The sequence below is a fragment of the Danaus plexippus genome, chromosome Z (assembly GCF_018135715.1).
Source record: "Danaus plexippus chromosome Z, MEX_DaPlex, whole genome shotgun sequence".
Lineage (NCBI taxonomy): Eukaryota > Metazoa > Arthropoda > Insecta > Lepidoptera > Nymphalidae > Danaus > Danaus plexippus.
In genome coordinates, this window is record NC_083559.1 from 853,422 (window position 1) to 876,371 (window position 22,950).

Consider the following 22,950-nt stretch of genomic DNA (forward strand, 5'->3'; position numbering starts at 1 on the left):
AGTAAGTAGGTTAAGTAAGTAGGTTAAAAATAAAAAACATTAGTAATTTCATATCGCTTTAATGCTTATCGTATTGCCACTTTCTTAAAATCACATGTAAGAAACATAAGTAGTTGAAAACGTTCAAGAACTTGTAAAAATTTATTAATTATATATATAACTTTTTTTTTTTTTCACATCATTCTAATAACAATAACAAAGCAAATATCCAATTTGAAAATAAAACAAGCGTCTGTTGAACCTTAATGAGTGCATAACATCTATGTACTAAAACTATAAATAATGTTTACTTGTTAAAGTATGTCGTGTCCTCAGAGTGCTACAGAGAACTGTTATTTTTTTTTACATAAGCGTCTCAATTAGCATTACCTTAACTATGATTACTTAATACATTAGAATTATAACACTCCTATATTTTTGTATGCGGACGTGTCAGAAGCAGCTGAAAACATTTACCAACCTTTAACCTACCGATGAGAGGGAAAATTTTACATCGACTCTGCAGACTATTGATGCTTTGTAGGAATTGGATAATTAACAAGTCGAATAAAACGATACAAGAAAATTTATCATTGAAAATGAGTTGATTGCAATAAAATTAATTTCATATATTTAAAAATAAATATAAATACTTCTGAAGTATACGTAATACATTTTCTCAGTTGACTTCATTAGGACATATTTAATTTTTCATTATTATAATATAAAGAAAAAATCGTTTATATCATACAAACACCTACAAATGCTCTTATTGATATCCCAATGTCTGTATTGTCAAATTGTAAAGGGCATATAATTTAATATTCTCCAACATAAACAATTCAGGAGTGCTATTTGTATAGAACTAACATCCAAATATCACTTGCATCAAACAATAGTCCATAGTAACGCTGATATCCAAATTTATATTTAAATATAAACTATGTATAGTTAATTAAACTAACTAACTAACTAAATAAATTAACTAAATCATAAATCAATATAATGAAAAATAATACAGAGATACAATTAAAAATTATACAACGTCGTAATTTTTTTTTTTTTTTATATAATTAATTACAATCGGTACATACATCAGTAAAACGTTATGTCTAACAGCGAGTTAATGTACAAGCTTGTCTCGAAGTACATTATCAATAGCTATCTGCTCTATACAATCGTCACATTACGTAATGCTGTTGACTACTCCGTTAACGACACACACGAACATATAAATACATATCGACGCACACATGTAAATAATTGCGCACACACACACAGCGTCGGATGTGACCTCGACGTGATACAGCTGTCGTTGTGTGCGTTTTACAACTACATCAATATTACGTATATGACCGCTTACAGGACGCTGCAGCCTTACCACGTGTCATAATCGTACTACGCACTGAGCGTTAACAGATTTTTAATGCATGAATCTTCGAATATCTGCACGAGCGTCGGTTTACCGAACAAATACGAGCAACTCGCCGTGCATACGCGACGTTAGATACTTGTGGTAAACTGAGTCTGTCGAGTCGAATCAGGGTTGTGAAATAGTATGTCATTTTTTTTCTTTTTTGTACTTATTCTACTGGCAAGAAGTACAACTAAGGAGTCTAGAACATTCAGTGTAAGGTATAATTTAAATTGCAGCAAAATTACTTCATAATATAAACCAGTTTGAATCCTTATACGAAGGCGGGAAACATGTTTATAGAATTACCGTGAACTAAGGCTGATTACAGACGAGTCGGATTTTGGATCACTTCGGCGGTGACGTCACAAGCAAGCAGAAAAACAAGGCGACCGATCGGTTCCCGCACCGAAATATCTGCATATATAGCTAATATAAATTTACTTCATAGAGATTTCGATTTAAATGTGATAAAATCTATATAACCATTATTTTATGATAGTAACTAAACTTTCTGGACGGAATTACATTTTCATATTATTATTCCAAACTGTTTATATTGAATTATTTACATAAATTATATATATAATATAGTTATCGTTTTTCGTTTAATACAGATAATAAACAAATACATCCGGTTGCGAGAATCGACCGACAGTGATAGAATTCATAGCTTTATATAGATGTAGTACGAGAAAAGGCATGTCAATGTGTCAAGAGTGAAAACAGTGAAAATAAAGTTAACCGCTGGCCATACCTGGCAAGATCCCCGTTATACCAACGATATATATTTATTAAGGCGGAAGGATACCACCAACTAGGAAATAATATTATTCAGTTTCCATGAGCAAAAAATTTTTTTTAATTAAATAAAATTTCAAATACCCCTGACTGCTCTTCCCGTTGAATAAAACTGATCCATTGTTAGTTAATGATTGTCTATTACAAATTAAATGTGTTCACCGTACATAAAAATGGTTAATAAACGATTTGTATGTAGCATTCGTTGTGAAGTACTTGTTTTTTTTATCATATATGACAATAGCGGGACATAACAAGGGGTCAGTTTCATTTGTCATTATGATCGGAGTCCAAATGGTATCCAACAGACGACCAGTATACATTGACACCCCGAAGAGATTGAACTCACAGCTACTACAGTTTGAACATATTTTGGTAATAAACACTCCGAACTACCCATTGGGGATATACGATCGACGCCGGACGACATGTGTATAACGAAATGTGATGAGCTGGTGGTGTGATGATGACGTCACAGGATGTCGCAGCAGACGGGTCTGAAGGCTTGTGATGCTGGTAGCGTTGTCTGCGGCGGGTCAGCGTACACCGGCCGGGCGTCGGAGGTCTTAGTCTAGACTCATTTCTTGGTGGGAGTCCCTCTTTGGGTCAAACCCTCGAATCTCTTGAAGGTGTAGTTGATGAAAACCCAATCTTTATAAGCGATCTCACCCTCCTGTGTGATGGGCGCTGATGCTGGAAAATAAGCTATTATTAATCTATAACCAAGCTCGTTTTATTTTTTATTTTTTTTTTTTCAAATACACACTATGTTATAGCGAAACAATATTTTTGATCTGTGCAAGGTTTCCAGTTTTTTATTCTGTTGTTGTTTTTATAAGAACAGACGCAAAGGTAGATTCGTTTGACAGAAACCAAACCGATAATACTGTGTCGAATGAGAATTTAGAGGGTATCCATATCACTATATAATGTCGTTATAAACATACATATATAATTAGATATTGGAATTATATATAGAATATATAATATATAGAATAAAATAAATAATATATAGAAACACAAAACTCACAGATTATAAAATATGTAAAATAAATTAATTGTAACTTCATTCCATGTCCATTAAGTGTAACTAATAGAATTCATAGTAATCATTTTTATATACACTTATAACAGAGATCCCTTATATATATCACACCGTACAAATGAGATCTAGCATACAAGTGTAGAGTACGTATGTGTGTGTGTGTGTGTTTATGACGTCACCCCGTGAGAACGCAACAACTCACGTATTTCGAGCTTAACGTCTGGGAAGTCGTCGAAGTTTGAGGTGTCGTCTATGGAGCGTACGTCGACCGTGATGGCCGCCGGCCGTTCGCGGACGTGACTCCAATCAACTCCACGGAAGAAGGAGACGGACTTCACGTCCTCTATACCACGCTGCGAGCCGAGACTGGAATAACAAGGACTTTAACTATAATAAAAGCTACGTGAAATACAGATCAGACACATCACAGAGAGTACTGCATAGTGAACAGGTGACTGTGGCGACCACATACCTATATATATATGTTACGTAATATTTAGTCACGTGACTTAATCAATGCAACGATTCAGACCTGATCATACATGAAGGACACGTAGTTCCGGGATGATTTATAGTCTATGCCTTATTCTCGCGTATAAGCTATATCATCGAAATCCATTTAATATTTTCAGCGTGAACGAGTTTTGAGTGAACAAACATACATACATCTTTAAAATACTTTCACATTTTCTAACATTGCAATGGCATAATTACTAGCTGATACTACTTATAGTGATCTCAGATGATATGTTCTGTGTCCAAGTTAGAGAATACCAAAGTTATTGAACGTTCCATAGTTATTATCATCGACAGACATACATACATACATACATACATACATATATATATATATATATATATATATATATATATATATACTAATTAATGTATGGCATCCCATACAGTGATCCGAACTTAGTACGAACAGTATGTACTGTCTAGTTATATTCTAATTCCGTATAAATGCAAGTATACCGTCTGTCAGGTTCGGAACAGAATCTCATGACGGTCTCCCTGGCGTCCTCGCTGATGGGTATTTCCGGTGGGAAGGTGAGGGACTCTCTCCAGGACATGACCTTCCTGTACGTCTCCTGAGGCGACTCGGAACAGAACGGCGGATATCCTATCAGCATCTCGTACCTGGATACAGGAAAATAAATCTTATTCGAACAGAAATAAGCGTTTGCATTGATTATTGGAATTATTCTTTCGAACTTCTATTGACGACCGATAGATGGCGTTGTTCATAATTTGCGTTATTCCTCTCAACTATATAGGAGACGCGTATGTGCAACCAATAAAATAAAATCATACCTTTGCAAAGCAAATAAATTATGTTAAAACTTTCTTTTTAAATATCTAAAAGTTAGCTTCAGTATCGTATATTAGCATACCACAGAAGTATTTCAACGAGAAACAGTAGTTCTTATCACGTATTGTCACAGAAATTGCATGACAACATACAATTATTAACATGTGTCTACTCTGATTAGCTTACGTTCACAATATACTATATTTAATACTAGCTACGTCCCGGCGTTGCTCGGGTCTACATAAGATTTATCTTATATTTTTAACTTTCATACATATTTTTTTTGCTGTTTTATTTACAAATTTTCTTTCACGCAGTACCACAGAATCTTTTCTACGAACGTATATAGCTATGTTACTCAGGGTGATTGTAGGTTTACAGTGGTGAAACTAGTTTTGTAATCGGCACAGAAGTTTTTGAGTTTTCGCGTTACAAACATACATACACACAAAAAAAAATATTTTTCCTCGTTAGCAATATTAGCGCAGATAAATAAACAGTCGCAAAATACAGATTGCAATGGACAAGCGCAAATTGCACGGCATGGCGAGTGATTTGCTTGGCATAGCATACATAGTATATCATAGCATAGCATGGACATTTGCAAGCACGGGATTTATAGATGTGAAATTTAAAAAAAAATTAAATATATCATAATCATTTCTGTCTTTATTCAACCTCATAACTCTTCGCATTTCCTATCTTCCTTAGTAAACGTTTTTAGGCATTTCCACAACATACGATAATATGAAAATGTATTAAAAAATCACTTTAAATTAATCTCAAGCATATTTACGAAAACTAATGTATATATATTCAATATTCACAAACTATTATTATTATTTTTTTATCGGTAGCCGTTAAAATTTTGCAATTTCCTCATAAACACAAAGCATTTAATTGCAGTCGCATAAAATTATAACATCGCAAACACTGAAACACTTCAATAATATAGATTCGCAAAAGTATCAGCTCCTGACTCGGAAAGCCTCCTTGAAGCGAAGAAAATACTTGCCACCAAGACGTTGGGAGACAATAGTTAAAAACAATTTAAATCTGAGGAAATTTTTAAGGAATATCACATCAAAAATTATTTTTAACAACAGCCATTTTTTTTTTAAATCGACAACAATAGCATAACACGATTTAAATATACGAATCTTATGCCACAGATTCAAAAAATCCCAAATAGCAAGTACAAAGCGCAGATAATTAAAAATATCAACAAACACCTTTATTCTATACAGACATATAAAATTTCAACCGAAGACTGGTTGGCGTCTTTGGATGTTGTTTGTGGGAATAATACTCACATAATGACACCGAGGCTCCACCAGTCAGCCTGAGGTCCATATCCCGTCTGCAGGAACACTTCCGGTGCTATGTAATCAGGCGTGCCGACCGTGGAATACGCCAGCGCCCTCCTGTTCCTCTTCCAAGACTCCGCCCTGCGCTTCGAGTCCATGGCCGACGACGACGTGGTTACTGAAAAGAAATCTGTCTTGTACCATTACGTACGTGTTGATCACAGTTTTTACGTGCTATGGAGGAAGGCATATGTTAATGGACAAACTACTCGGATGATAAGCGAAACGGAAATGTTTGTACTAAGAATAGGTTCTAAGTGACAAAGATATTTTCATGGTGTGCAAAGCGAAGAAAAAAAACTACAACTCACTAAAATCTGACGGCGTGGCCCTGGAGAGGTCCCGGTAGAAGTCCGTGCGGTGACTCTTCTTGAGGCCCGTGCAGAGACCGAAGTCGCTCAGCTTGATGTGACCGCGCGCGTCCAGTAGCAGGTTATCAGGTTTTATATCCCTGTAAACAGAAGAAAGATCAAATTAAACAAATAATCAGCCATTTCTTTATGATTTTTACTTCTGACATATTTTTTTATCAAGACTCCTTTCTATACAATTTAAGCTGAGAATTTTGACCGATTCAATATAACCTGTGGATAAATCCAAGTTTGTGTATACTGTCAATGGCTAGCGCTGTCTCAGCGACGTAGAATTGAGCGCATTCTTCGCTGAGGGTGTCCTTCTTCATCAGCAAAGTCATCATATCACCGCCGGGGAGAAACTCCATGATGAGGTACAGGTTCATAGGATCTTGGAAGCTGTAGTACATCTTGACGACCCACTGGTGATCTGCTTCTACTAGAATATCCCTTTCCGCACGGACGTGGGCCACCTGGAAAATTATGGATGATATTGTATTTAGGATACGGAAGTCAGAAGACTATCTCGATCACATCATTTCTGGCACAATGAATAGCTTGAGATCTGCGAAATCCGCTACCATATTTCATCCGTACCTGTTCCTTCTCCAGCATGTCCGCTTTCCTCAGTATTTTCATGGCGTACACATGTCCCGTATCTTTTTTCTGCACCAGTCTAACTTCACCGAACGCCCCTCTACCTATCACCTACAGAACCAAAACCGTTTATAACCAGACAGTTATGTGGACATAATCCAATCAACAGTGATTCAGAATAATACTTGTTAATCATTTGGTTTTACCCGCACGGGTTATTTTTCAAATATTTTGTTTTTATTACACTTGCTGTTACATTTTCAATGATATTTCTATTTGACTTTCAGATTGACGATAATTTTTTTTAAGGTCACTGATTTCGTTACATTACATAACGATGTTAGTGGGTCAAGTGTCAAAGGTCAGGGCTGTTCAGATCTTATATCTGGACGGATCTGTGAAATTGAGTTGTCACATAAGTGAATACCTTTAATGGCTCAAAGTCCTCGACCCCAAGTCTAGATCTCTTCAGCCTTAGGAATTCGGTTTCTTTCTGCGCGTGCTGCTGTCTCTTCTCCTGTTTTTGCGTTTCCGAAAGACTTTCATCTTTGAGCGACTCTTCCAACTTTTCTAGTCTATTAAACAGAGACAATCTAGACGTTAGAAGTTAAAGACGAAAGGATCTCAAGAACTAGTGCTCATTATAACTTTTATAGTACCCATAGAAAAGATTCTGATTTATATTGAAAGATGTAAGTAAGACAATTACTGTTTCCTTGAAAAAATATGATTGTCTGTTTCCATGAAAGGGCTATCATCAGACTTGCAAGATAAAAAAAATCGTTCTACCGTTGGGAAGAGATATTCTAAATAGCATATTCTAAAATATACCATCACGGGACATATTCGTTCGTTGTCTGCATAAACCTTCAAAATTTGGACGACAGCCAAATCAAAAATAAATTAATCACTAGCGTTTTTTCAAAACAATAGACATCTTAGACGGCTTTTGTGTTTTAATGAGCCCTTTTATTTATAAACAAAACATAATCAGACAAAGGTCGAGCAGAGACAAAGTTCAACTGCATACGAAAGATATATATACGATGATATCAAAATACGAGATGGCGTATTGTTATATGACCAAAAAACGTTGACCTACCGTTGCTTCCTCTCATAATGCTGTGTGATGAGATTCGTGTAAAAGTTCTCCAAGGTCACCTTGGCCTTGGTGGCCTTGTCCAGGGTGTGACCGCTGAAGCGGATGTTATCTGTTCCAGTCATCTCCAGTACCCCTGCAACAACATCTATATCTAAATATAAAATAAGAAAACACCAACAAACTTATTGGACTCCAGTTTTAACGTGATCTATATTCTACGAGACAGAGAGATGTTTTACGATATAAATAAATAAAATCTAACATAAAAATCACGCAGTAAAATATCTTTAATAAAATGTCCGTTAGAAATTTTTGTCGCGGTTAAAATCGTCAAGGTTTGACAAGTACGTGCATGAAACGCGCTGAAAATGCCTAGCCCCTGGCGGTCAGATTATCCACAGCGCTTGAGCCGGTGCATCCGTGTGGAATTTAATTTCACAGAACGGTTGAATAATTCAAACTCCATTAGCAATATTACGACGGTTTCCATTTATCCGAGACGGACAGCTAGCAGCCTCTAGCTGTTCAAGCTCGGTTATTATTTATATATTATTTTAAACGCTTTCAACGACTGCCGATACCGTCGGAACATCCCGCCTGAGCCTCCTCCGTTTCGTCAGACCGAAAAAAGCAAAAGTTGCATAAGCCCAACATGCTGTTAGGTCACAGCAAAATTGATACATATGATGGATAAGCAAAATTTACTTTCTGTTATATATATGAAAGTTATTCGTGTACAGGTGTGAATGTCTTTCCATTTTCACATTAAAAACAACAAAATTATAAGCCACAGACTATGTTATATTCAGAGCTAGTGATGTCCATCGTGCGCGACGTGCACGATCAATTCGTAACGCCGCGCCGTTCCTATAACATCAACCAGTTTTTTAATTGGTTCGATTAAGATATCATTTTATTTACATTTAACTTCAAATTATTTATAATTAAATAATTCTATATATTTATATATAATTCGTTAATAAATTTCGTCTGTTTAGAAATATAGAATACTCTTATTACGGTAGTATAAAATTTTATAATATTTTGTTATATAACGGCCGAAGCGGGCGACATCACTGCCACAACTTTCAAGGTGAAACTTATTTGTTAGAAGAATCAACTATGTCTTTATCAAAGCCATTGACGGCGTTGATTGATATCAAGGTACACTATATACTGTACGTTGAGATATTAAAATTAAATTATTACGATATATATACATTATATATCATAATAACTTAATTAAATAAACTTAACTAAATCTCAAGGTTATGATCTACGGACATATACAAAAAAACGTTGTATACTTGTTAATATACTTAGTAAAATTATATATTAGAAAAAAAAATATAATAATTATGCTATATATTACACATAATATGATGATTTATATATTAGGAACAGTGAACTTGTTGGCACTGTGTACTGTACACTGTGTGCCTGTCATTTTAACGATGCAATTTAAAATTCATCAACACACCTAATAAGTCGTTTATCGACGTGAGTAAAGCGCTCGTATATTTGCAACGGTTAAAAAAAATCGATATAATACCGTACTGTGAGTTTAGATTATTAAAATATTAAAAATCAATTCTAGTCATTAAAAGCGGGTGCTGGACCGAGATGTCAGAGACGAAGGGGTGAGTATAGGGTGTACAGGGTGAAGGTACGACACGATGCATATAGTATTTGGGTCAAAGCTTTAAACTGTTAACAAACATGGTAGGGACGACGACTAGCAAGTAGCGATTGTGGAGGAATAAGATTATTGTTACATTCATGCGCTCAGAGCCGCTCACAAAGACTTGCTTTCTTTTATACAACAACAACAAACGAAACAACTAAATGATGTTTTCAACGTATTATAATTAAATATTCAAAGTTCAGAAATGTTCTAGTAAAAACGTCTACAGTCGTTATGGTGAAGTCTATCGAAGAATGATCTAGAATAATTGCAACGGTTCAAAAACGCTAGGAGGTTCTCAATCGCTTCGTTCTCGATATTATTTCTAACAGTTGCGTCTAATAATACATATAATTGAAAAAAAAACTGAATAAAAATGTTATATAATTACAATCCTAATTTTATTTAAGGAAAAAATATAATATAGTAATTTACAGTTACTTCACACGTAGTATTTCAGTTCTAAAACATGTCTTAAATGAAACGATAGCTGATAATTTGTTAGACACGAAAAACGAAATTGAATCCAGAGCTGTTCATTACCACAATTAGATTAGATCCCAGATCTGCACGAGACAGCGAGGCTGTTAATGACGCTGTTTAAAATCACATTAAAACTGATCACGTCATAAATTAAATTATTATTATTAAAAATAAAATAAAATAAAATAAATATTTTGAACACAGATCCTGTGCGTTTTATTGCGCACAGTATATTGACCATTGACGCGTAATAAGTGTCAACCAATTCAGTTAAATGAGTGGTGATCAATCACAGTTACGGAGGCTTACCCTTCGTCAACACTCAACACCAATTTTATACACCACGCGGAGACTGAGAACATTTAACGGTTATTTAAAATATATATATATATGTATAGATATACACTATATATGGATAAAAAAAAATGCAAAAAAATTATTAAAATTTCATACACAAGTCACTACTCGCGTACCCGAGCTTTTAGAATAACTAGTTATTGACCGTGTCTTCGTCTGCGCTGCGGAATTACGTTTAGAGGAATATATGGTGTTTCAAATCATCCGTCAGCCTCATCAACAATCTGCGTCACATGACCTCATACACAATTCAATTATAAAGCTGTGACGCTGCGGCTCAAACGAAATTTCGGCTTAAATTACACCGTATACCCTGTTTCGGTATCAAAGTTACATTACTTACGAGTTTTATGAGAATCTGATTAAAAAAAAATTTGCACGAAAGTACTTCACAGACTTTCGCATCCACTATATTAAAAGTACACACGAACATCACAAACGTTAACGCGTCATCGCTTAACAACGCTGAGATTTGAATATATCGAAAACAATGACATCACGAGCTTGTGGGTTAAGGTTGTTTGTGAGTCCGTACAATAAGCAACCTATGTAAACAACTGCAACAACTATAGCTAGTCGTAATTGAACGGATGTTTGTTTTAAAATACACACTACTTCACATCGACAAAAATTATCCACAAAGACGGCCAGAGCCGGGCGAAGGTGGTCATGTTACACATATAAAAAAATTTACATACAATTCATAGGTAATTACAAATATTTATATCACTAAAATCACACTAAGCAGTTATATATAAAAAAGGTTTTATTTCCATCCAAATTGAAACAGATGATATTAAAACGTTTGCTCATGCTGAATGACAATGTATAGATAAAAAAACATGTTCAGAAATCACATGATTATTTTCATGTATTTAATTAATTTAAATAAAAAAAAAAAAATAGAGTAATCAAGCAAACATCGGCAAATCCTTGTGTAAACATTGACAAAGGTTTCACTTATTTTTGTCATAAATAATTAATGAAAAATAAAAAAAAAGACTAGTTTTAATCTTAATAAATTAATAGGCAGTGTGGTAAGATTGCGGATAATGAACAATGTTATTTAAGACTCACCCGGGTGCTGGGGCGCCGGAGCTGGTGTGTCGGGGGCCACCGTAGTGCCCGTGTTGCTTTTACCCCAAGACACGGCTCGCTCTGAAATTATGAAAACATATGCTTCATTCACTAACATACTGTTTAAAATGTTATTAATGTAAATTTCCATGCATAAGGTATTATATATATTGACAAACACCTTGAAAGTTTTACAATTATTCCATGTATATATGTTATTTTTATTTAAATTTTAAGTTAAAAACTTATTAATTATGAATTTTCTTTCTTATTATAATCGCATTATAATAAACAAAGTAGAGATTGAAGGAATACATAATATATAAAATTGGCTTATATATGAAAAAAAGTGCTGTCAAACAGACGGACCAATTACTTGTAGGTGTATAAGGGAGCTAAATATTTTTTTTGTATATACAGATAACATCAAGACAGTTCTTATTAAGAACAAATATCACTAAAGGCTGCTTTAAATAAATTCACGTTACAAAGCTAGGAATTTTATTGCCTATCAAATGATATCAATCAATTATTAAATCGTTCCCATCGTTACGGCAACATTTGTCATTTTCATTCATTGTTTTTATATAATCGAAATTTAAAACATTCGATTCTCCCTACGTGTGATAAATAATATATAGCATTTAGGGAGATAAAGTAAATGTATAGGGATATATTGTATGTGTACAGGAATAAATTGTATGTGTATAGGGATATATTGTATGTGTATAGTGATATATTGCACATGTATAGGGAGATATGGTATGTATATAGAGATAATAATACGTGTATAGGCATATATCATATGTGTATAGGGATATATCATATGTGTATATATTTTTATACCTTCAATAATTTATGGTTTATTTATGATTGAATGATTGTTAGAGTTATTTTTCATATACATTTTGTAATAATGTTCTGAGTAAATGTTTAACAATTTCTTTTAACCTACAGTTATATTCACAGTTTAGTTGGCTTAATATTCACAAGATGATGAGTTAAAGCTTAGTTAAAGTTATTACTTTGAGTGTTGTTTTGGTAATTTTGGATATATCATAATTTTCAACATTTTTTATTGTATATCGATGACTTTGATTTCTTACATGAATTGCCTACTATTATAAAATTCAACTTAGACACATTAAACATTACATTACATTGCCTTCTAAAAACTATTTCTTCATTATCTGAGAGTAACCTGCATGAAATTTTATGTATAATATTTGTATTGTTATATAAATATGATATTTTACAATAAAAGTATATTTGACTTAATACAATAACAGCTAAGTGTTCTTGTTCATTTTGTAGATAAAATAGTTCGAGTGCTGAGTAGAGCTCGAATCATTGATCAGGAAGCAACTATATTTATCAACTAGCATTATCTGTGTATAGTTCTAGACAATTTTATGTAATAGAACCATACAAAGCCCTCTGGGAATAGATTGGCTGTGATTCTCTTTCAACAGAATTGAAATAATAACTTGCTCTGTGCTCGCAAATTTCACGGTTGAGGAATTACTAGCAAGAGAATACACCTCACTACAGTGCAGGTGCTGTGGAAATGATGAATCACAACCAAAAATAATCGTGTCACGTTTTACCTTTATAATGGCCTGGACTCCGTTCTAGGTTCCCGTATGGAGAATAATACATCAGGATATTTATAGAATAACTACATCACTTATCAGAATAAAAACATTTATTTCTAGACACGTAAGACGTCTCGAATCTTGATAAACTTCGTAAAGCCAATTACCTACCTTGTTTGATCCTTGTGGACAAAAATCCCCTTCTGTCGAGCCAATCACCCGATCACACTAATAAATAAACAGCATAAAAACAATGTGTTGCACAAGAAGGTTAAAATCGATAAAATACAATCACAAATATTTAATTCTAGAACGGTGTCACTGAACTTCTCGATGCTTGCTGATTCCCGACACGGACTCGAACACTAACTGAAGTTAACAGACGCAAATAGTTAATGCCTTTGTTAAACGAATTACGAAAGTGAAGTAACGGGATTTTCTTGAGCGACCTAAAGTAAATTGCACAAAGAAAATGTCAGGCAATGCTACAGATGATGTTTTCTGAACTAAAACCTCCGCTACAGATACAACATGAAACACAGATAATATAAAGCCCGTCTAAATGAATTTGTCACAGTATTAAATATTTATATGGTACTGTACAAGCACAGTAATTTGTATGGAAAAAATATAAATCTGATATACTTTCCAAGATAATATTTTTTTGGGTTTATGAAACTGTTTAATATTTATAACTTGTTATTGGATCTACAATGGGCTGATTAAAACTAGTTTGTATATCTCAATATGATCAAAATGTTTATAAAATTTTGTTGTTTACTATTTTATTCTCTAAAAAACTTTATTTATACATAAAGTAAACATTGCAACTCTATATCTTAATAAGTTGATTAAAATTTAAAGATAATCTTGACTTTTGAATTTACGATGTTTCAGTATCCCTATATTAGTATTATACACCAAAGACATGGGTAACGTTTTAAGCCAGACCATAACTTTTTTTTAAAATAACAAAGCACATTTTATAGTAAGTTTGTATTTTGTAGTGTTTTATGACTTCTCGAATTTCTAATCGATTATTAATTGTAGTTGAAATAAATACTATAGAATATAGATGAAAAACTTATCAGGATTTTAACACGTGACTTTAGAAATATGGCATTTCAATCAACTTGCCCACAAGTTTAATTAAAATTAAGAACAGAATATTGTAGTAGGTACAGAAAGATAACAGATAATCTAGCTATTTTTCAGATATATATAGAAAAATATAATTTCTCAGGTGTCTTTTATTTTTACAAAATACATATTTATAAGTTCTTCCCATGTTCAAAGTTTCCTTGAATTTGTGTGTCGTGTATAAACTTATAGTTGCCGGCATTTGGATCAGCAGCTATGAAAAAATAAAATTAGTTAACTCATAATGCCCTGTAGTCATAGGTATAAACTTTTTGTGCTTGTGAATATTTTAAGACAAAGATAAAACTCATAGTTACCTCCATCAGCGGAAAGATGAGTGTTACCAATAACAATATCCTCTGGAGCTCCGTCTCTATTATCCGTCCTAAAGTTAGATGGTTGGACCTATTTGAAAATGACAATAAAATATTTTTAGTCTATAAATTAAAAAAAAAATCAAATTCCTCTGTGATCCATTGTTATAACGAACCTGTCCATCGTTTCTCATTAAATCCGCCATCACAACACCGCCAGGGTATCTATTATAAATGCCGTTCAAATTATAATGCAAATTCATGTCTGGACCTATATTTGCTTTCAAAAGCTGCTCCCAAATACCACCTAAAAATTTTACATATAAATAATATGATAATGGTATGACTACACTAGAAAAACTATGTCTTCTACCTTTGTCTATAGACACTATAGGTCGACTTGACTGCCACGGGTATTCACCATGAGCTTGGAAGTAAATTGCGTATGTCGAGAGCTGAAATGGTACTATTTTAATACATTTTTTCATACTATTTGAATGGAGAACTGAAAATAATGTTATTTTACCTGTGTATAATATAAAGCAAGCCAATATTTTCCACCGTGTCCAACGAAAGCCGTCTCGTTGGCGTCTAACAAACCAGTCGGTATTGGTTGATGTAAAGATTCAGGCGAAATACGTAGATTGCATCCGTACCTGATTTCGACACAGTAGACAATAATTATATGAAGTTATTCTTAGTTATATACTAAGTGACATAATAGGTATAAAAAATGAAGTTAAAAGAAAATAAACGTACTTATACATATTTTGAACTAATATAAAAACTTATACATCCCATTTTAGATTTATAAAATCTAATTGATTTTCATCATAATCTATATCGGTATATGTATATTTTTAATTGTTTACTTAAAGTAACATACCAATCCGGACAAGCTTTCAATATGTCATAGGGAGCCCGATAGTATTCAGCTCTACGCACAACAGGATTACGAATATTAAACCTCTCATTGGGATCCGTGAGATTGACACGTTTTATTTTAACGTCTCTACGTTCGCAGATGTAATCGTAATGAAATTTCGGTATAGATTCACCACGGGCGCAGTATGTGGCTGAAATGTCAATCGTTCAGTGACGTACATAGGCGCTAAACCAAAAAAAAAAAGTTTTGTAGATATATCCTTACTATTTCACTCACTTTTATATGTGCCATCTAATGAAGAAACGGCAGCGTAATTATCTATACAGTACCTATATCCTAGTACTGTTGGATACCGAAGGTAAGGAACTTTGCACGAGAACCTTCCTTCTTGATACATTGCACCCTGCAGCGCATATAGGGTTATACAGGAAAATACTATTATTTAGGTCAATTAAATTGGTTATTAAAATAATATGACGCACTTTGCAAATAACACTCCTTCTGCCAGGAGGTCTCGAAACTCCTCCGAAACAGTAGCTTCTGGTGCCATTTATCATAATCTCCGTCACTCCAATATGTGATATGAGAGTTATTCCGTTAATGCCGGCGAGAGCAAACCTTTGAAGGCCAGCTCGTTTGCGTACCTCAACATTGTTCTTCATACTCATAGTGTTCACTATGGCTTGCCATCCGTATACGAATTCATGCATTGGACCTTAATTAGTGGGAATTTAAACCAACGAAAATATGCCAATAATGAAAAACGAATTCAAATCTTTACTTTAATAAAAAAAACGAATAATAAGGATTTAGAATTATTTACTATGAAACGATATTATCCAACCTTGAACATAGATTGTTATAATAATTAAAGTAAATTTCAATGTATATACTTTGCATGTTTGTGAAAAACTTTATATTTAAAAACTATTACCAACCAATTCCAAAGCTGTCACCATCTAGAAAGTTAAACATCTCTCCGAATGAGTCCGGCATAAGGCCAGCTATCACAGTGGAGGTTTGAAAGCCGTCATCGGGCAACATGGGTCCAATTTCATCGGCTGGAGTTGTGAACTCGTGAGAGAGATTACTGAAATGGGCCCGGGAACCATCGCTCTCGGAAAACTTTTTTAAAAGACTTAAATTAATTTAACAGTATTAAGTAAAACAAAGTTAAACGTGCTTCAACATAAGAATACTGTATAAAAATGTCTTGAATAACCAAAGAATATATACATGATATATTTTTATTATGCAGAATTAATAAATTATTATAAATTGGGTGTTGCCATATTGTTCTATAACGTCTAACAAAAATAATTCATGGTAATACATTATACAATAGAACTGACGCACATAGTAGAAACTAGAAATATTAAACTTAATACTAGGGAAATAATTCTTACCTTCAAAATGAATATTGTGATAAAAAAAGAATTCTGCCACATTTTACGCGCCGCTTGTTAGGCTTTACTTAAAATCGTTTTTACAAAGCAACACGAATTAATTGGTGACAAGTGTTCAAGCAACTCGTTAAAATTAATTGACCAAATAAAAATATGCGAAATACAATTAGTGTGTCGCGTTTGTTTTGAAGATTCCGTAACAATTTAATAGTTACTTGAGTTTGGTGATGCAAACGCGTAATGTATCGTCTCTAATGAATACTATTAAGACGAGTTTGATGTACGTACAATGAAGAACGTGATTATTTTGATTCTTCATTTAAAAAGCGAATCTTTCCTAAATAAACTAAACCGTTGTGGCTAGTAAGTATAAGAAGATAACTTTAATAAAACGAGTTTGAGACGGACAAGTAATGTTGATAGCATTAAATACATACATTTGTGTGATGGAAGACTCCCAAGAACATGTAAAAGCATTAAATGCACTTTGTCCTTACCAATATTAAGAGCTAGGAACAGTCCTAAAACATACAAAGGGGGCACAGACTATCAGATAAGCAAAACAACAATTTCTTCTTTTTATTTTTTATTAAAAAGCTACAAAATTCAAACATTAAATTGGCAACAAACTCAACATGGGTAAAAAAAAAACACAGAATAGATTTATAAACATTTACATAACAATGTAACACATGCAAGAGCTATGCAAAATATATCGATATAAAAAGTATAAAGAGAAAACTATTCAAAAATTGATCTTGAGATATCTACTATGTTTCCAGTCATGTACTTCTAACAGATCATTTCGAATTAACTGAACATCTATATTATATATAATCAAAAATAAGGCACAATTAAAAAATATACACAAAAACATAAGTACAATGTAAGTCATCGTTAAGCAAAGGGACATTGTGATTCGAGTACAGTCGGAGACATAACTATCCACAATAAATGCTACAACAAAGATACTAACTAAAACTATAACTGACCGTTGTTCTTATATATTATTCTTTAAAATTAACAGAGATTACATATCTGAGGTTCGGGAAGAATAAATATTGGCAATATTACATATTCTTCAATAGTGACTAAAAAAAAATAAAAAAATAAATAAATATAAAATTATAACAGCTTGTATGTATTTTATAAATTAATTGTGCAGAGTTCATCAAAAGATATGTATTGATGAACCAATTAATTACTAGGGAAGACTAAAATTAAATGTATGTCTGTAAAACAATGAAATAGTATAAAAGAAAAGAGATTGTATAGGAATCGACACATCAATAAAACGGACCGAGCCCTTTTATTTGTATGAAAAATTTACAATATAATTGTTAACTAACAGTACGTGTATGTATAAGTTCATTTGCTCTCTACTCAGCCTTTTTTCAATAAATACATTAACATTAAATTGGATTAACGGTATAGGTTGAGGAAAAAAAAAATTAAAATATAAAAAAAAGAAAACTGTCACATTAATTATACTATTGAATAAATAAACAATTTACAGAAATAAGTTATTCATAATAAGAATATCTCTGTAAAAGACAAGCAGCTCATAAAACAGAAAAATTAACAACAACTGAAGGTATTTTTAACATTGTCAGGAGTTTTCAAGCAAATTTAACGACTCACTATTAAACTCAGCGAGTGTAAATATGGAAAGGGTTTAAAAGGTTACTGGAACTTTCAAATCCATTATACATTATTATTGTTAAGTAGCTGGTCCCATTATTAATCTTCCTTATCTTCGACGCTGGATAGGAACAACTTCTGACACAGAAGTGTAAATTTGTCTGGAAATTTAATAAATCGTTTGGAATACTGAGAGCTGTATACATAAACAAATTGACAAATGTATTACGAGGAGTATATATATATACAAGATTCATGTGACTTTAATAAAGATTAGGACTCCAAAACATTTTCAATTAAATTATTAAGCGGACGACTCTTTGATTATTTACAAACTATACTTCCCCTTAAATGACTTTCAATAAAAATGTATTAAATTTTACTATATTTAATTCTATTACAATAGTGACATGTACTCACTCGATAGTTGAACTACTGGCTCAGGCTTACTCCTCACCAGCAAAAAATACACGGGAACCCCAGCTAGAGTTATAAACGCACCGGCCAACACTGCCACCGGTTCACTAACTATTGGCACAACTAGCAACACTGTGCATATTGTGACAAACACCACCGGCATCCACAGAGACACCTGCCAAGTAATGTTATCTCGCTTTACATATTCTAAGGATTTACATAAGCACCATCGTCTATTCGGTATTATTGGCTATATAATATATAAAGCTAGTATAAGAAATTCTTCAAATAGGTATTATGTTAAATTATGTTATATATAAACACTAATTTTATACCTTGATAGGTCTCACTATGTCTGGTCTCTTGTATCTCAGCCACAGCACAGCGCTACAACTGAGCGTTGTGAAAAACGACTCGACCACTGTGCAGTACGTTATTAGAGACGTCAGATTGCTTGGGATCAACATGAGCAGAGAGATCAGCATCTGTGTACAAATGATTTAATACTATTACATATACAAGAATAATAAATTAAATCTATTGCCAAATAAATATATATTTTATTCAAAAACATACCAAGAACACTAGCGACGGCATCGGTGACATACATTTAACATTAATGTGAGCTAACAATGCTGGCATGTGACCATTACGGGCTCCAGCGAAGCACATCCTCGATGACGTCATGATATGAACTGACAGGCCTCCGAGTATAGCAATAGCCACTAAGGTCGGCATCGCCCACTTCATAGACCCAAGAGCTGATCCTGCAAAGTCCTGCAAAGATAAAAAAAACAATTTAACAATACAATATTTGACATTTCAAGTATTCAAAGCACTTGAAATACTTACAACTGCTATAGCTTTGGTAGCCCTGACACCAGATGGTCCGAGCACAGCCATGTATGAGACATTTGCTAGTATGTATATAGCAGTTACCAGGGGCAGGGACAAATAAATGGCACGAGGAAGATTCACATAGGGATCTCGGAGTTCTTCTGTCATAAAGTTCAGGTAATTCCTGGAGAATATTATATAGTGCTTATGTGATAACAATTTATGATAAACCATTAATAATATTTCCACTTACCAGCCGGAATATGAAAAGATTCCAGAGTAGAAAGCTACAGACCAATCACTGATGGACGTCTTAGTACCTGCCCAGCCATCATCAAAGTTTTCGACACCACCTATAAATAATAAAGTAACATAAATAATCACATATATAGCACAATTGTATATATATATATACCTCAAGAGATGATAGCATAACTAGCTTACCTCTTGCCATCCAGACAATTCCGCCAACAATAATGACAACCAAAGCCGAGATCTTTGTGAACATAAAGACATTTTGTATTCTGGTTGTGAATCTCACATCGTATGCATTGATGAATGTTAGGAAACCTGAAATATTCAATATATATATGCGCTCGCGACTCACTGCTATACTATTATCAGAAACAAATAAAGTAAGAGAAAGTGGCCTAAATGTCTTAGTCTTTATAAAACCTGCTAACAGCTATTGAGAGTACCATTAAAGATCAGATCAGAAGTTTATCGGATTCATTCTAAGAAACAGACAGACAGACAAAAATTACTAAACATGTCTTTTGTATGTATTTATAATTATGATTGTTATACTTACATATAGTTACTGCAGCTATAAGCTTCGTACTCAAAGGGTCTATAGTACAATTTGGAAATATCGGTTCGAGTAGATTATTAGCAAATGTTAGCGCCATTATTGCATTTGTACTCGGTCTAAAAAACACATCACGCCATCATTATAGCCATAAATATATGTAATTAATTTTGTTACTACATAAACACTCACACGAAAACCAAATTTGCATCCCAGAGGTACAGGAAAGCTGGTAAGGAGCCATAGGCCTCGTTTATATAGTGATAATCACCACCGCTCTTAGCTAATGCTGTCCCTGAAATAATATAAATTATTCCTATAAGTAGAATCTTAATTATTATTATTTACCGTCTGTATTGCAAAGACATAGACAACATAGTGGCATTGGTAAAAACAGTCGCATACATCCTAATTTTATAGTTCTTATATGAGTGACTCCACTTTAGCTCTCAACAACTAGTCTTTAATTCTAAAACATCTATTATATAACTAAAATATTGTTTTAAAAAAAAAATTAATTACATTAACTTACAAATGACCGATTAATTACAAAGACATGTCCATTTAGCATCAATTACTTCTGAGAGCCACGGTTTATGAGAACAGATGTTTAATTTGTGTTTATTAGTAACAAGACAAGTATTTTAATATGTATTTGCAACATATTTCTTCGGTGAACCAAGCTAAAGCTTTAATTTCTGTCTCATATTATTCGAATCAAGATGATTTTGTTTAAATTCAAAATATATACGCCGAGTTAGGAAGTGATTGAAAATAATCAACGAAAAATTAACAATAGATAACATAAATCAATGGTCAATAACTTGATTAATAGTTTTTTTGTAAGTTTGAATAATTTTATAAATCTAAGTAAACCATACTCATTGACTTGTAACTTGAACAAAATTAACATATGCCACGTAGAAGCGAATAAACCCGAAAGCAGATAGACAGGTCATATTATTCTTTATAGGAGATAAAACACAAGTATTACATTGGCACTGATAACAACAAAGGGGAAGACAGCCAAAGGCTTGGGAGCCGAAATCTGATGATAAACATCTATATAGATATATATTGTAGGCTTATGTCTGTTATATGTAATTTTACCATATTTTGAAGAAATAAATATCAAAATTAAATTACTATTAATATTATTTTGCTTATTAAAGACCACAATGGGGTCATGAAACAAAAATCATGTTGAAAAATTGAATTCATTAATGATTACTGTAATGTGTAAATTTTTTCTATATTATATTATCATGCTACCAAAATGAAGGTGATGGTATGTGTCTACAACTAACTTGTGTAACCAGAATAATTATTGATAGAATTTTAAATAACAAACTAGTAGTATTTTATGGATGAGAATTAAAAATTTGATAAGCACCGTGACACGGCTTCTATACTGAAATAAATAAAGAGAAAAAAATTCATTATATATAATGGAAAAAAATGTATATGTAGCTTGTCTTTTAATGAGTAATGTTTTAAAAAAGACGAGTTATGATATGTCTATGAAGGGTGAAATTATTTTTCAATATGTTTTGGGTTTCAGGACTTTTGGAGACATATAAATAGACACAAAAAAAATTACATTGAAAAGAAGTTAGTCGTCATTTAAATAAATATATTTACCTAATTCTGCATATGACATGGCACCAAGTGTCGCCAAAACTCCGCAGACCGCCCAAACTGATAGAGCTCCCCAAACCGACCCAGTTTTTTCTAAAACTTCTTTGGGGGAGATAAAAATACCACTGCCGAATATAATACCAAGGATAATTGCAACCCCTTCCAGCAACCCTAGTTGTTTGCGCATTTTCACCCGTTCTTCACTCATTTTTAGTGTTATTTTCGCAAACTTCTGTCTAAAAATGCGTAGTTATTAAGCCTTTCTAAATGGAAGTAGGGCGCACTCTTTTCTGACCACCGACTAGAGCTGCGCTTAACCTACTGTCGGAAAACGAATAGCAATTGAATCTTTACATGACTTAATTGACTTCATAAAATTTGCAGAATAGCCTTTGAGAATCAATCCCAACTCATCGATCAGGCTAAGAGTCCTACAACTCCATCACATGGTAATATGTATTATGAATTTTTGCCGCTACTCTTGACACAATTGAAAATAATAAAAATACATAACTAAAAATAAAACTGTAGCACAGATATTAAATTTTTAATGTGAACAGATTATAAAATATTTAAAACTTAACGATACATATTAATAACAACATTGGCAAAATATATCATGCTTCTATTGAATATTTAAAATGTCTTTCCTAATTTTCATCAATTTCTAAGTACAATTAAAATACAATTAGTTTCG

General features: G+C 33.0%; 3 protein-coding genes across 9 annotated transcripts; all 3 read right to left on the reverse strand.

Annotated features, from left to right (window-relative positions):
* Positions 1-43: 43 nt before the first annotated feature.
* On the reverse strand, positions 44-13,667 carry LOC116777229 (serine/threonine-protein kinase tricornered). 7 transcript variants are annotated; one of them, XM_032670650.2, is made up of 11 exons: positions 13,338-13,667; positions 11,572-11,652; positions 7,971-8,103; positions 7,296-7,443; positions 6,869-6,979; positions 6,503-6,744; positions 6,230-6,369; positions 5,865-6,048; positions 4,215-4,379; positions 3,442-3,605; positions 44-2,899 (listed from the first exon to the last, which is right to left on the reverse strand). In XM_032670650.2, exons 3-11 carry the CDS (start codon positions 8,090-8,092, stop codon positions 2,772-2,774), a joined length of 1,404 nt encoding a protein of 467 aa, XP_032526541.1. In that variant the 5' UTR covers positions 8,093-8,103; positions 11,572-11,652; positions 13,338-13,667; the 3' UTR covers positions 44-2,771. The 7 variants fall into 7 exon arrangements, with proteins under 7 accessions (XP_032526541.1, XP_032526544.1, XP_032526542.1 ...); XM_032670653.2 differs by having other exon boundaries at positions 44-2,887; positions 5,865-6,036; positions 7,971-8,115; XM_032670651.2 differs by having other exon boundaries at positions 5,865-6,036; positions 7,971-8,115.
* Positions 13,668-14,401: 734 nt separating this feature from the next.
* Positions 14,402-17,051, reverse strand: LOC116777620 (uncharacterized). The gene is made up of 10 exons (XM_032671277.2): positions 16,913-17,051; positions 16,445-16,631; positions 15,989-16,221; positions 15,783-15,909; positions 15,507-15,696; positions 15,147-15,276; positions 14,994-15,075; positions 14,797-14,927; positions 14,624-14,711; positions 14,402-14,520 (listed from the first exon to the last, which is right to left on the reverse strand). Exons 1-10 carry the CDS (start codon positions 16,952-16,954, stop codon positions 14,438-14,440), a joined length of 1,293 nt encoding a protein of 430 aa, XP_032527168.1. The 5' UTR covers positions 16,955-17,051; the 3' UTR covers positions 14,402-14,437.
* A 430-nt stretch (positions 17,052-17,481) lies between these two features.
* On the reverse strand, positions 17,482-22,742 carry LOC116777619 (large neutral amino acids transporter small subunit 1). Its single transcript, XM_032671275.2, has 10 exons — positions 22,257-22,742; positions 20,808-20,910; positions 20,619-20,734; positions 20,252-20,377; positions 20,061-20,160; positions 19,823-19,991; positions 19,547-19,747; positions 19,306-19,455; positions 18,974-19,145; positions 17,482-18,714 (listed from the first exon to the last, which is right to left on the reverse strand). The coding sequence occupies exons 1-10, from the start codon at positions 22,459-22,461 to the stop codon at positions 18,653-18,655; spliced, it is 1,404 nt and encodes a 467-aa protein (XP_032527166.2). The 5' UTR covers positions 22,462-22,742; the 3' UTR covers positions 17,482-18,652.
* Between the last annotated feature and the right edge of the window lie 208 nt (positions 22,743-22,950).